The 14,633-nt window shown below is 37.2% G+C and overlaps 1 protein-coding gene and 1 pseudogene across 1 annotated transcript; both read left to right on the top strand.

Moving 5' to 3' along the window:
• The first annotated feature begins 358 nt into the window (after window positions 1–358).
• LOC149173263 (2S seed storage-like protein) lies at window positions 359–1,174 on the top strand (annotated as a pseudogene).
• Window positions 1,175–6,481: 5,307 nt separating this feature from the next.
• Window positions 6,482–12,023, top strand: LOC149173264 (uncharacterized). Its single transcript, XM_089426637.1, has 5 exons — window positions 6,482–6,949; window positions 7,037–7,446; window positions 7,808–7,989; window positions 8,305–9,723; window positions 9,832–12,023. Exons 1-5 carry the CDS (start codon window positions 6,482–6,484, stop codon window positions 12,021–12,023), a joined length of 4,671 nt encoding a protein of 1,556 aa, XP_089282763.1.
• The last annotated feature ends 2,610 nt before the right edge of the window (window positions 12,024–14,633 follow it).

Here is a 14,633-nt window from a genome sequence, read left to right on the forward strand (position 1 = left end):
TTCCAAGCATGAGGTTTTTCAAACTTTGGTTAAAAGTTTTTTTCCAATCCAGAATGTTTGCAACCATTCAATAAATGCGCATGAGGGTTTTCAAACTTTGGATACAGGTGAAATACGCGGCGATTGGAAACGGAGGCAGGTGTTCCATCTTTCTCTGGCTTCAGTTGGGACGTGGAGTGTGAGATGAGGCATGCGCTACATGTGTTCGTCTCGACTCTCGATCTCTTCTTCGTGTTGTTTTATTCTGCACTTCTATTAGGATCCACTTCGTCTTCCCACCTTGTCACTGCTGCTCCATATAACTGTCTGCCGCTCCATATAACTGTCTATCCTTCAAGGTAAATAAGAAATAAAAGTAATGGGCGTCTTCTCCCCTCCGATCACTACGAGACTGGCTCTTAAATGGGTGAGCTTAGGCGTAACCCTTCTCTTCCTCCTTCAATGGGGCGCCCTGGGTGAGCTTAGGTGTAACCCTTCTCTTCCTCCTTCAATGGGGTGCCCCAACTGTTGATGCACGTGAAGGCATGATGTATGGAGAGGGCTTGCAACAACAACGGTCCTGCGATCCGGGGCGATTGTCTCAGTGCCGCGACTATTTGCAAAGACGGAGAGAGTAGCCATCAGAGAGATGTTGCGAGGAATTGGAAAGAATGTCTCCACAATGTCGATGCCGAGCCATACAACAAGTTCTCCATCAATCTCAATCGTATGATTCAACCATGGAGGACCTCTTCATGGATTCTGAGGCTGCACATAATCAGCGCCGCCGCCGCCGCGAATCGCGTGGAAGAGAAGAGGAGGAGGCGGAGGAGAGAGCCGCATACCTTCCAGAAACTTGCAACGTCCGCCAGCCTCCCCACCGCTGTGACGTTCAACGCCGTTCTCGTAAGTATTTCTATCGATTGATGAATGCTATTTAATATTAAACTCTAGTAATTAATTCCTGTAGCTGTATGTAGGATGTTGCTGTCATTATTCTGTGGACTAACACATTCTTTCATTTATTCACGATGTCATTTGTTATTGATGTTGATCCAACATCTAGTCTGCCACCTTCGCTGCTGTAAATTATATATTTCTTCTTAAAACGGGCTAATCCATACTGACTAATGAATCTAATCCAGGTGCTAATGGTGTGTGGACAGGATATTTCTCAACGGGCAGCAGCTTTTAAGTGCGCAACGACCAGAAAATATAGATACTGTGTCTACGTAACTAAATAAACAAGGGAGTAACTTAAGCCACTATGAAATTGTAGTTTTCCTGTTTAGAAGAGTCGTCTCATTTCATTTAATGCCCACCATTTATATGGTAGCCGGATGTGTTCCCTTCACTTAATAAAGGACTAATAAGCGACCAAATTCCAAATTCATTTTGTTTCCTTTCATGGTCACCATCAAAGCATGTTCTCTCTTTTTTTTGACTACACGCTTAATGAACTCAAATACAATAATACAATATATGCTTTGAAGCAAAAATCAAATACAATAATACAATATATGCTTTGAAGCAAAAAAGCGGAATTAGACTAATAGAATATCTAGTATCCAACTTCGCATATCTCTCTTTCTTGATTATTCACTGCCAAGTAAAGTGTAAATCTTTTCATTAAAAAAATTGAAACCTGTTAAAATATCTTAATTACAATCAGAAAATACAAACATAATGAAATGCCTATGTAACACGAGTTACGAATGACTCTCCTTAAGACTTCGGAACAACATCAAAAGGAGGATGCTGGGTTTTTGGGTAGTGTTTGCTTCTGGCTATACATCAAAAAAAAATGTACCGCGTGAACATAACCTATCGAGATTAGTGAGCATATAGGAAAGGAATAGACGAGACTTGGAATTTCAAATCCTTATTGCCAGTCAAAATCTTTGACTGATCGTTATAAATATTTTTTCTTTTCAATTTTCTTTACGATAGTTATAAATAAATTTAGATAATCTTTTTGTAATATAAATGTTCCCTTCCTTTTCTCTCTAATGCAAATTTGTAAAATATTCGTGGTCTTCTTTTCCTTCTGCCTACTGATGATGTTACAATGTATTAATTTCATAAAGGCTAACAAAAATTTGTAAAATTTTCGTTGTATTCTTTTCCTTAAGCCTGCTGATGTTACAATGTATTAATTTCATAAAGGCTAACATGATGATTGAATTATTCTCCATGCTTATTTATTTTTCTCCCGCATTGTCAACTTTCTCACTTTTCTTCATTGAGTCATCAATATCAATGATCCTCCCTTTAATTTTCTTCTCTTGAAAAAATATTAAAAACATCCTCCACAAATATTTCAATTTTGAAATCTTTTTTCAATTTTTTTTTCTCTTTTTTCAATTTTTTTTTTCTCTCTTTTCTTCATTGAGTCATCAATATCAATATCCTCCCTTTAATTTTATTCTTTTGAAAAATATTAAAAACATCCTCCACAAATATTTCGATTTTGAAATCTTTTTTCAATTTTTTCTTTTCAATTATATCTAATTGGTTCTTCAAGTCTGTATTTGAAGTTCTCAATTTCCTATTTCAAGTTCTCAAATTTTCAATTTCAGTTTTTAATCTGTATTCAATATTTATTTTTTCTTGAAATTTGGGTGTAATGTAACTATTCAAATTTTGTAATGTAACCATACAATTTTTACATTTCAAATTATTTTATGGTATTGGTATTTCAAGTCTGTATGCATAATTAAACTATATAATTTTTCAATTTTCAATTTTTGGTATTGGTATTTCAAGATCTCAAATTTTTATTTGAATCTGTATTTCAATATTTAATTTTTCATTGACACTAAACTTTCTGAAATACATGATATAGTTCATTCTGAAATAAAAGTTAAGTTCATTCTAAAATACAAGAATTTGATATTCATAATGCAGAATTGATTTTTTAATTTTGTAACTTATTCCAAAAGTCTATTGAAAGCTCTTGAAAAAGAAAGGGCAGGATTGATTTCTTTCGCTGTCTTCATTTAAGCCTATAGCATACACATAATATCTAATTCTTTTAACTTCTCTGTATCACAATCTCCAGCGTTTCTGAATAAAGACCTTGCTTCGCAGGAAAGAGCTGTAGTTTCTCTGCGCTCTCTTCCAAGGACAGAATCAATAGTTCCCAAATTCTCCAGAGAACAAATTACACACTGAAGTTGTTTTATCCTAGAAAGCGTGACTGTTATGTGAATGAGAAAAGTTGGTTTAGATCTGAAACATGAGTGCTTAAAAGATTAAGTTTATGAAACGATCAATACCCCAAACATTCAACTTCTATAACATATTAAATTGATACAACAATATATGGAATAACTTGATTATTAAACTACATTTATTAAGATTTGTAATATCAAGATTTAAAATATTCAGTCTACATAAATAAAAGCTACTTATTAAAAAATAACAAAAAAATTATATATCACAAATATTACATAAAATTTCCAAAATAAAAAAATATATATCTAATTCGCCATAATTACACTTATATAAAAATAAAAGTTCATCACTCTTTCTATTTCATTTGAAGAGTACACCCATGTTCATTTTGAAATATTAAATTATATAATTTGTATTTAATAATTAAACTTGTCCAACACACTCGGCGTTGTTTTATTACACATTCAAGTGAATTATGTGATTGTTTTCTCTGTTCTGGAATAAGATGCCTTTGTGATAGCCTTCTCTCTTCTGGAATAAGATGCCTTTGTGATAGCCTTCTATGAACGCATTAAATTAATATGAAAATTGGATGCCTTTGTGATAGCCTTCTATGAACACATTAAATTAATATGAAAATTGTATTTCCTTTGAAATTCGATTAAGTGAATTATGCGATTGTGTGATGCAGACAACAAGATCTTTCAAGGCCATGCACATAGCAAGATCTTTCAGGTAAGGTAGCAAGTTTGTTCGACGAAGGCATGTTTTTAGCGAAACAGAAAGTTTAGACATGTTGCACAGAGCGTTTGTATTGTATTGTTGTAGCAGACCCGGTAGGGACTACCGGCTGCATGCAGCACTTGTTAATTTTGGAGTTGCATTACGCATTCTTAATTCTGTCTTTTACTATAGTCTTGTTGACTGCAGTTTAGTTCATTAGCGGACATCAAGGAAGTTTCATATTAAAAGTCGAAAGATTTGTTCGATCATTTGCTGCTTATTTCATGTGGACTAAACCTTCTAGATCGATACGAGCCATAACATGGAATATTGGCCTCCTTTATGTATTGACACTCACCATATTGAATAGAGTATCAAGTACATTCTCTCTCATATAGTGACTTGTATCATTGCCTATGGATTTGCGTAGTTTTGTGACATATTGACCAAACCACTATCCTTAACATTACAGTCTCGCAGTGGAAAATTTCCTAATGAAATCCTAAGGATGGGTCTGGACCTCTCTTACCCATTAACAAATTAACAAATTAGTTCTTGATAGCTCTCCAATTTTCTGTACCTGTCAAAACACCATGAATAGGAGTCTAGTTTGACCTGAGATATAAAAATGGCTCTTCAGTATAAAATTTATATGTTTCACAAAATTAAAAGTACTAACTTCTCTTAGTGTTAACAATACAGGAGAAGTTGAAGCACTGTGTAAGGCATGCTTTGAGCAGGAAGCAGCCATTGGCATTTATTATCTTGTATGGTCCAGATGAATAAATAATGTATATGCAAGTAATGTTTCTTTTTGTTGCAATTAGATTGTAATAATGCACAAAAAAGCATCTGATTTTGTGTTTCATGATTTTTTGCAGTCTCTATCATTTATTGATGGAATCCTAAGTTCTCCCGGTATTTGGTTTCATTTCCTTTCCCATACAACATTATTTTGAAGGACATTGAGGCTTACCAAGGACACTAGCTGAGATTTGTTAAGACAAGTATTTGAATGGAATCCCCTTTTTCTAGTCCCTTCTTTTTGTAGTTTTTCATATCCTGTGGAGTAGTTTGTTGATTGAATTAAATCATGATAATATTTGGGGAGAGAGTATTAGAATAGTGGAACTTGGGTCATGCTTATGAAATGTGGAAAATAATTTTTTTGTATAGTGGACATATTTGGGCTTTGGGATGTTCATTTTACCCTGATTTCATTAACCTATTGTCTGTTAATCACGAATCAATATGACATGTAATTTTTGGGATTTATTGGATCCTACTCCACTAAGTTATGAAGGGGCTATGAACAGAATTTATTCCTAATTAACATCAAATTAAATATCAATTTCAGTTTCATCTTGAGAAATAATGAATTACTAGTCTCAGACAACTTGCCCTGCATTGAGTTTAATGTAACATATATATATCTCTGATTAAAATAGAAATAATTGTTTGTAGATAATAGTGACTAAAAGTTGTTTGGATATTAACGGAAGTAAGGAACTTGCGCTCAATATAAAGTTCCCTTAAATCACATTTCTTGTTGAATGTTACAAATTTTATTACTAGATTGGCTAACACTGCCCTAGATGGTGGCAGTGGATTTTGGCAGTTTGAATCTTCTATAAACAATAGTGTGATGACCCACTCTTATTCAGGTTTCTGGCATACTAGATATGTTCAAGTAGATGATTATGGCATCTCATACTCTTTGCAGAATTGAAAGCATGTTTGCAAATATCTGCATATGATGGTTACAATCCTTGGGATCATTTATTTCTATCATAAGCCATTACTTCTAAGTTTTCATCCAATTGTTGACTATTTAGGAGCTCTAAGTGGTTGTATATGGTATATATACAGTGTTCCACAGGGACGCGCCCCCCCGGGTTGGGTGCACGCATCCCTCGCACACCATGCACCTGGGACGGGTAGTCTACAGGGGTGCCTTTCCCCACACACCCTTTTTGGGGAGTCTTGGGGAGACGCAAGGGGGTGTGTTTTCCCAGTATGGCGGACGAGACTCCCCAAAAGGGGTGCGTCTAGGCATCCCTCTCAAAACTTTAGTATCTAGTATATAGTATATGGTAATATACTAGTATGTTTTGCTTTCAATTTAGATTCTAGAATGATGAATGATATTGATCAATGTATGTCATTATTTAATTCAATCATGAATTTAAATTTTATGTGTGGATCAAATTTCAATTTTCAATGTATTGGTATCCATATTACTATTAGTATATTTAATATTTATGCTTTCATTATATATATATATCATTGAATTAAATAATGACATACATTGATCAATATCATTATGATATATATATATATATATATATATATATATATATATATATATATATATATATATATAATTCAAGTTCATATGCATTGGTCAATAATGAAAGCATAAATATTAAATAGACTAATAGTAATATGGATACCAATACATTGAAAATTGAAATTTGATCCACACATAAAATTTAAATTCATGATTGAATTAAATAATGACATACATTATGAAATTTTAACTGGACGGATGCGTCTGCAACCCTAGCGCGTCTTCTGAGAGATCCCGCTTGCGCCCTCCCTCATGGAGCATGGAGGTGGCCCTGCGGCCCCTCCTCCCTTCCCTCCGGAGATCGAAGCCTTCAAGGCTCTCGTTTCAGCAACAGGAAAACATCAGGCCTCTGGCCAACAGCAAAAATTTGTCAAAAAACTGGACAGCATACCTGAGGTAGCCTTACCTGAGGAGGAAATCTGCAGATCCGCGCTAAACCTTGCAGAAAAAGGTTTGATCGGTCAGTTCACCGGTTTGTGGCCATCCCCGAGAGCAGTCGAAGAATGGGTCAAAAGGAATTGGCTACCCTTGGTAAACGAAGGAATCAAGATCTATTTTGTAGGCAAAGGGTTTTTTGTCTTCTTGTTTGATAGTACAGAGGACAGAGGCCTGATTTTCAGAAACATGCCATATTTCATGGGGCCTCAAGGTCTCTACTTGAACAAATGGTCTACCGATTTTGATCCAGCGCAAGACGTGCCCAAGGCGGTTCCTGTTTGGGTGCGCATCCCGCATCTTCCTCTGCATTGACGGAATCAAAGCTCCCTCCAATCCATTGGAAATGCACTTGGAAAATACATAGAACAGGCCCCACGGAAGGATCAGTACTCTTGTGCACGGATCTGCGTGGAGGTCGATTTGGAAACAGGATTACCTGAAGCGATTCAGCTATCGGTGGAAAACTGGACACACATACAAGAGCTTGATTATGAACAGCTGCCATTCAAGTGTCGATTCTGTCATGAGTACGGGCACTTTGCAAGATACTACAAAAAAAGAAATGAGGAGACATCAGAGAAGGAAAAAGAAGAACAATGGAAACAGGAAAAGAAGACAACATTCAGCAGGCAGAATAACAAAAACAAGGCTAAAGGGACAGAGAACAAAACAGATAACGGAAGCACGAGTAACCAAAATGCTGGTAGCAGTGAAAATAAGGCAATGAGGGGGACAAAAACCCCTTCGAAATCCTCGCGCCTCCTTCAGATCCACTGGAAGTAGGGGAAGAAGAACCTCCACAGCAGGAGAATATTGAATCCACAGAACCAGGTAATAACCCAATCCCCAACTCATGCAATATCTCTTCCCCTACATACGCAAATATAATAAAAAAAAAGAAGAAAATCGTAGAGAATATGGGATCATCAGATGATGAAACATTTTAAAGGTCAACAAAAAGGGCTGGGAGAAGATCAAACAAGGAAGCTAGAGAAGAGGAGTCAGAAAGAAAAAAAACCCTAGGCAGTCAAGCTACTATCGAAATGACGCTAGGGAGGAATATCAGGCCTAGAGCCTCCAAAGGAGGAGGGCCTATCCCTATTAGCGGTAAATGATGCAGTTGATCTCTTGGAACTGTAGGAGTCTGGGTAATCCCAACAAGACAGAGGCTATCAAAGACTTATTGAAGATGGAGACCGCGGACATCCTAATGCTCCAAGAGACCAAAATAGAAGGGGAAACTCTTCTAAACACCAGTGCTATGAAATGGAAATTTGATTCAGGAAAGGCTGTTAGTGCAAGAGGCACAGCAGGAGGAATAGGTACTTTTTGGACAAAAGACTTCTCCCTTGAACGATTCTTAGTAACCCAACATTGGATCTTCACAGAGTTGCGACACACAGTAAGCAACCTTTCCCTCACTCTGTTCAACTTGTATGTCCTTGTTCAGTATGAAGAAAAGAGAGAGTGTTAGAGGACACTCCTGGATTATATAGCGCAAATCAGCCCCTCAAATTTAGTCATAGGTGGTGATCTGAATATAACTCTAGATCCCAAAGAAAAGAAAGGAGGGATTCAGTCTAGAGATCCTTTCATCAATACAGTGGGCAATCTGATTCTGCAATGGGATTTGGTAGACTTCAAACCAGTGAAAGGCAAATACACCTGGACAAACAATAGAACCGGAGAAAATCATATTTCTGCCAGATTGGACAGGTTTCTCATCAGCAGCTCTCTAATGATGGACAAAAGAATAGTATTCACCAAGATTCTCCCAAAGCTCACATCGGATCATAAGCCTATTCTCTTATGCCTAAAAGAAGAAGAAGACTTAGGTCCCCTTCCATTTCGCTTCAACCCCCTTTGGGCAGGGAAAGAAGGGTTTATAGATACAGTTCAAGCAGCATGGAGGATAGATGTATTCGGTTCCCCAAGCTATGTGTGGGAACAAAAAATGAAAAACACAAAAAAAGAGCTCAAAAGCTGGATAAAGAAATCCATGCAATCTCCCAATAGACAGAGGAAGGAGGCAGTTCTTCAATTGGAAGGAATACAACTTGAAATGGAGGAGAACGATCCCTCTTCTACAGATTTAGCTAATGAAAAATCTGCACAAAGGAATGTATATTGTTCCTTCAGAAATGAAGAGGAATATTGGCGTTTAAAGTCTCGAAGCCTGTGGCTCAAATCTGGGGACAGAAACACCTCATATTTTCACAGACAGTGTAGGGCCCGTCTTTCGCGTAATCATATAACAGAAATTACCAGCACCAGTGGTCAGGTCCATAAAGGATTTTCTCAAATCAAAGAAGCAGCTGTAAATCACTTTCAGAATCTTCTGAGTGCAAAAAGTAATGGGAATGAGGAGGATGAAGTAGAGTTTCTCTCAACCATTCCAAATCTAGTCAGTGAGGAAGATAATGACTCTCTGATGAGACCTGTAACGGAAGAAGAGATAACTAATACAGTCTGGGCTATGGAGCTAGACAAAGCCCTAGGTACCGACGGTTTCACAGCACATTTTTATAGAATTTGTTGGGAGATTATCAAAACCGACCTCTTCAGAATGATAAGAGGAACCTTGAGAAAGGAAAAAGTGGGTGGAGGAATAAAATCGACATTCCTTGCCTTAATTCCAAAAGAAACAAACCCAGGATCCTTTGACAGATACAAGCCGATTTCTCTTTGTAATACATCATACAAGATCGTAGCTAAACTGCTGGCAAACAGAATTAAGCCTCTTCTCCAAAAACTCATCTCTCCAGCTCAAGGAGGATTTGTGAAAGGAAGGCAAATTTTGGACAATGTCATTCAAATCCAAGAGGCTCTTCATTCCAGCCACTCTCGGAAAGAGCAAGGTATGATTATTAAACTAGATATGAGTAATGCTTTTGATCGTGTTAACCGTTCTTTCCTGCTTAGGGTGCTTGCAGCCTTCGGGTTTAGACAGGAATTCATAAATCTTATTAAAGCCTGCATTGAAAACATCTGGATAGCTCCAATGGTAAATGGGAGACCAAAAGAGTTCTTTTTAGCCACCAGGGGACTGAGGCAAGGTTGCCCCTTGTCTCCCTTTCTCTATATTCTGATGGCAGACACTTTAAGCAGAAAGTTGACACGGGAGAAATAAAGTGGCATAATTCCTGGGATAAGAATTGTACAAGGCGCAGCCCCAGTAAACCATGCGCTTTTTGCCGATGATTCCCTTTTGCTCGGGGGCGCTTCCATGAGAATTGCTAAATCCTTCAAGACAATTCTCCAAAAGTACTGTAGTGTCACTGGAGCACTTATCAGTGAGAGGAAGAGTGCAGTCTATGGATGGAATACCGATCAACAAACAATTGAAAGGATAGCCAGTGAATTGGGATTCAAAGGCTATGCAGAGTGGGATAAAATAAAGTACCTTGGTCTCCCGTTGACGATGGGATCCAACCGAAATTATTTATGGGAGGAGGTAATATCCAAGTTTAAAAAAAAGATAGCAGCGTGGGGCGGAGTCTGGCTTTCCACAGGCGGCAAGCTCACTCTCATCCGTTCGGTGCTCTCAGCACTGCCCACTTTCCAAGCCTCCTTGTTAATGGCTCCAAGGCAAATCGCAGACCAGATCTCTTGTTTAATGAGGAATTTTTTGTGGAATGGAGGGAAGGGGAACAACAATCGTTTTCACTTAGTTAATTGGGAAATGGTGAAGCGCCCCATTGCTGAAGGTGGAATCCAAATCAGAGACCCCCAACATGCAAATCTCACCTTGGGTTGCAAACTTCTGTGGCAGCTTATATCTGAACCCACGCATCCAATCAGCCAGCTCCTAAATTTAAAATATCTCATAAATCGGTCGATCATTTCCTATAACCCAGCGCCTTCTCCTGGAGGAACACAGGCTTGGAGGCTTTGTTGCAAAGGGTTAGACTTCTTCAGGACACATTTGTATAAAATTCCAGGGAACAGCAAAAAATCATTGCTGTGGAGAGACCGAATCATGGGCCACCCTCCTCTTTCGGTCATAAACGAAATCGCAGATCTAAGAGTATGGTTAAGATCAAAAGGAATCAGGAAAATCGAGGACATTGCAGAGTGGGATAATAAAGGCAATTGGCAGTGTTGGACTCTGCCCAACATACCAACACACCTAAAAAATCAGCTGAACTACTTCATGGATGCAATCACAGATTTCACTCCAGTGCACAAAGACGAGGAAGATTCATGGGGTTGGGGACAAACAGGGGTTTACACAGCCAAGCAAGGGTACTTACAGATGCAAGGCAAAAAGGACTCTTTTCATCCGGAAGCAGTGTGGAGGCAGATCTGGGAAAACTTCAGCATCCCGAAGATCAATTTCTTCTTCTGGACCTTGTTTCATAACAAAATACTGATTGGAGAAAATCTTTGTAAAAGGAACATTGCAGGTCCACATCAATGCGTGTTCTGCAAAAAAGCCTTGGAGACCTCAGCTCACATGTTCATTGAATGTGAGTATGCACAGATGGCCTGGGCCAGCTTCTTGGCGGGACTGAATGTTAGTCCACCGGTGCATTGTTCAATAACAGACATGTTTCTGTCTTGGAAAGCTCGGTATCCTTACAGCATCGCAGACAAGACTCTTTCGCATAAGGTGTGGATTGCAGCTCCAAAATATGTGTGCTGGAAGTTGTGGCTCTCCTGGAATGAAATTGTTTTTAACCAAAAAGAAATGTCTGCAGGAAATGTTGCAGAAAAGGCCAAGAAACTACTTATAGAAACTCTGAGACAAACCAACGTCAGAGACAGCTCCCTAAGAGATGAAGAAAGAGCATGGCTGGGTGATTACATTCCTTCATTGATCCATTCTTTAATCACTCGCCCAAAACACAAGGAAAACTGGCAGATTCGAGACACTTTGGAAAACTTCCAGAAGTGGTGGAAATCTCAAGGAAAATGCACTATTTTCTTTGATGGAGCTTCGAAAGGTAATCCAGGTAGGTCAGGAGCTGGGGGGGTCATCTACTTCCCGAATGGAAGAAAAGAGGATTACAGCTGGGGTCTCGGAATTAAAACCAACAATCAGGCAGAAGTCCTCAGTCTTTTAAAAGCTTTCCAACAGGTCAGAAAAGGAAACCCAAAGGAAATTCTAGTGTTTGGAGACTCAGAATTGTTGATAAAATCTCTATTAAATAAGAAAGGGCTCAAGGATCCAATATTGAACAAACAGATTTTAAGAGTGAATAGACTCTTGAAGGACTTCTCTTCAGTTCAAATCTACCACATCCTAAGAGAATTAAACATAGAAGCAGACAGCTTGGCAAATATTGGATGTAATCTAGAAAAGAACACGATCAGCATAGATGTAGGAGAACCGTACATGGTAGCTATTCCTTGAAAGGACAAGTTGATCTTGTAAATGCAGAAATCTGTTCTTCTAGAACAGGAAATTGTAAAACTTGATATGGCTTTCGCCACCCTTTAATAAAATATCCGTTGCGGTTAAAAAAAAAAAAAAAATGACATACATTGATCAATATCATTCATATATATATATATATATATATATATATATATATATATATATATATATATATATATAGATATATATCCCTCGCACACCATGCACCTGGGACGGATAGTCTACAGGGGTGCCTTTCCCCACACACCCTTTTTGGGGAGTCTTGGGGAGACGCAAGGGGGTGTGTTTGCCCAGTATGGTGGACGAGACTCCCCAAAAGGGGTGCGTCTGGGCGTCCCTCTCAAAACTTTAGTATCTAGTATATAGTATATGGTAATATACTAGTATGTTTTGCTTTCAATTTAGATTCTAGAATGATGAATGATATTGATCAATGTATGTCATTATTTAATTCAATCATGAATTTAAATTTTATGTGTGGATCAAATTTCAATTTTCACTATATTGGTATCCATATTACTATTAGTCTATTTAATATTTATGCTTTCATTATTGAACAATGCATATGAACTTGAATTATATATATATATATATATATATATATATATATATATATATATATATCATAATGATAATAATAATAATAATAAAATTGTATACCTCGACACCCCCTCGCACCCCCGAAATTTCCCTAAAATTTTAGGGTACTCTCACACGTCCCCCCTGTACATCTCCCTGCACCCGCGTCTCCCCACACCGGAGTCTTGGTGGAACATTGTATATATATAATTTACATCTACCATCTTTTCTTTTGATTCAACTATCCCAAGTTACAATTCAAGTTTATGTGTGCAACCTAGGCATGTGATTTTGATGAACAATGTTTGTCAACTAAATTCATAATAGTCAGACTTTCGTGGCCAATAAATTGGAATAGCTCCTTTTTCCTTTCTACAGTTCCTTTATGAATAAGAATAGAGGATGGATTTGTCTTATATGACTTTTATGATGTGTAAGCTCTTGAAAGCAATAACAACTAAGCCATTATTTAAGTGCATGATTTACCTATTATTAGTAATTATTAATTATCAAGTGCAATACATGGGAATTTAGACTAAATCATTACTTATGAATAACTCGTTAGGTGATCTAACTATTTAGAATTGATTCAATCGGCTGATTGAGAAGATTCTGTTGCAGTGGTTCAAGTTAACATAGCTGAAAAACATCCAAGATGACCAAAGGAAAAAAAAATTCATCTTTCCACCTTGTTACAAGAATCAATATCCAGTGGCTATACGTGATCCATATTGCACGGTTATACTACTTATAATTTGGTCATACCTTCTATATTTTTGGGTTGAAGAAACATCATAAAATTTCAGGCACCATAAAGAATCAATTATTGGTCCCAAGATTTTCCCCAGTTCCTTACTGCAACAAAGGAAAGTGGAACTTGAGTTCTTGTTTGGTCAATTGTTCGTAAGATTTGTTTAATTTAACATAAACTTGTTAAGCAATTTTAGAACATAAGGCTTGACATAAGCAAGAGATGGAAGGAAAAATGGAGGCGCCTCCTTTGCTATTTCATGTTAAAATTGGAAACATTTAATGTATCAATTGTTGCTTCTTTCATACTAAAGGTCCTACACTATTCCAGGATTTATTTTTTGTTATTTATTTTGACTTTCTGAACTTGTGTAGCTCTCATTCGTTTTTATTATCTCTTATTAATTTTGGAGTTGCATTAGGCATTCTCAATTCTCTCTTTTACTATAGTCTTGCTGACTACATTTTAGGTCATTAGTGGACATCACGAAAGTTTCATATTAAAAGTGGAAAGATTTGTTCTATCATTTGTTGCTTATTTCATGTGGACAACTTTAGAGTTTGACCACTTATAGCATTGATGGGAGTAGTTTTTAATTTGTTCAATTCATGCTTTTGTACCATTTGCATGTTCTAGGTATCACAAGTGTATCAAACAATGAAAACCATAGCCCCTTCAAGGATGAAACCATTTTTTGATTTTTCTATTGTAGAGAAGCTTAGTGTGGATATTATGAAGTAAAATTTCTTACAGCTAAAGATTGACCATTTAAAAGGCATTGTAAAGTTTGGTAGTTGGGTGAAGAATTTAGTTTTTTGGTTTTCAACGTTTTGAATGCAAGATTAAGCCTTGGGTAATTTTGAGGATGTTTCTTTTGTTCATGGAGTATTTTTTAGAGTGAGGATGTTAAAAGCTAGCTATTTGGTGTATTTATTTGTGCAGGACCTTGAACCAAACAAGAACAGAATCATTTAACCATTATTATGAAGTGTTGATTTAGGTGGCTCCAAAAATAAAAGTGGCCTTGAAATAACTCAAAAATCAAAGTCATCAAATGGAAGTGAAACTAGGACTAGATCGTAGTTCTCGTCACCATGATTCCAATGGTGTAAATGACACTCAAATATGATTTCGTATGCTCAAGTTATAGTCGGTGAAAGTTCTGTTCAAACTTGGCCCAGTGGAAGTCACTAACGAGGCAACAATTTGGCAAAAGGGCGATGCACGAAAACGATGGTCGGAAAAGGTGAATTTGT

Source organism: Pinus tabuliformis, chromosome 4_2, assembly GCF_031772625.1.
Source record: "Pinus tabuliformis cultivar Carrire ecotype Pingquan chromosome 4_2, CPIR1, whole genome shotgun sequence".
Classification (NCBI taxonomy): domain Eukaryota; kingdom Viridiplantae; phylum Streptophyta; class Pinopsida; order Pinales; family Pinaceae; genus Pinus; species Pinus tabuliformis.

Coding starts and splice junctions, on each gene's coding strand:
- LOC149173264 (XM_089426637.1), top strand. CDS start 6,482: ATGGAGCATGGAGGTGGCCCTGCGGCCCCTCCTCCCTTCCCTCCGGAG. Junction 7,447..7,807: donor CTCCTTCAGATCCACTGGAA/GTAGGGGAAGAA, acceptor TTGGAACTGTAG/GAGTCTGGGTAATCCCAACA. Junction 9,724..9,831: donor CACCAGGGGACTGAGGCAAG/GTTGCCCCTTGT, acceptor GAATTGTACAAG/GCGCAGCCCCAGTAAACCAT.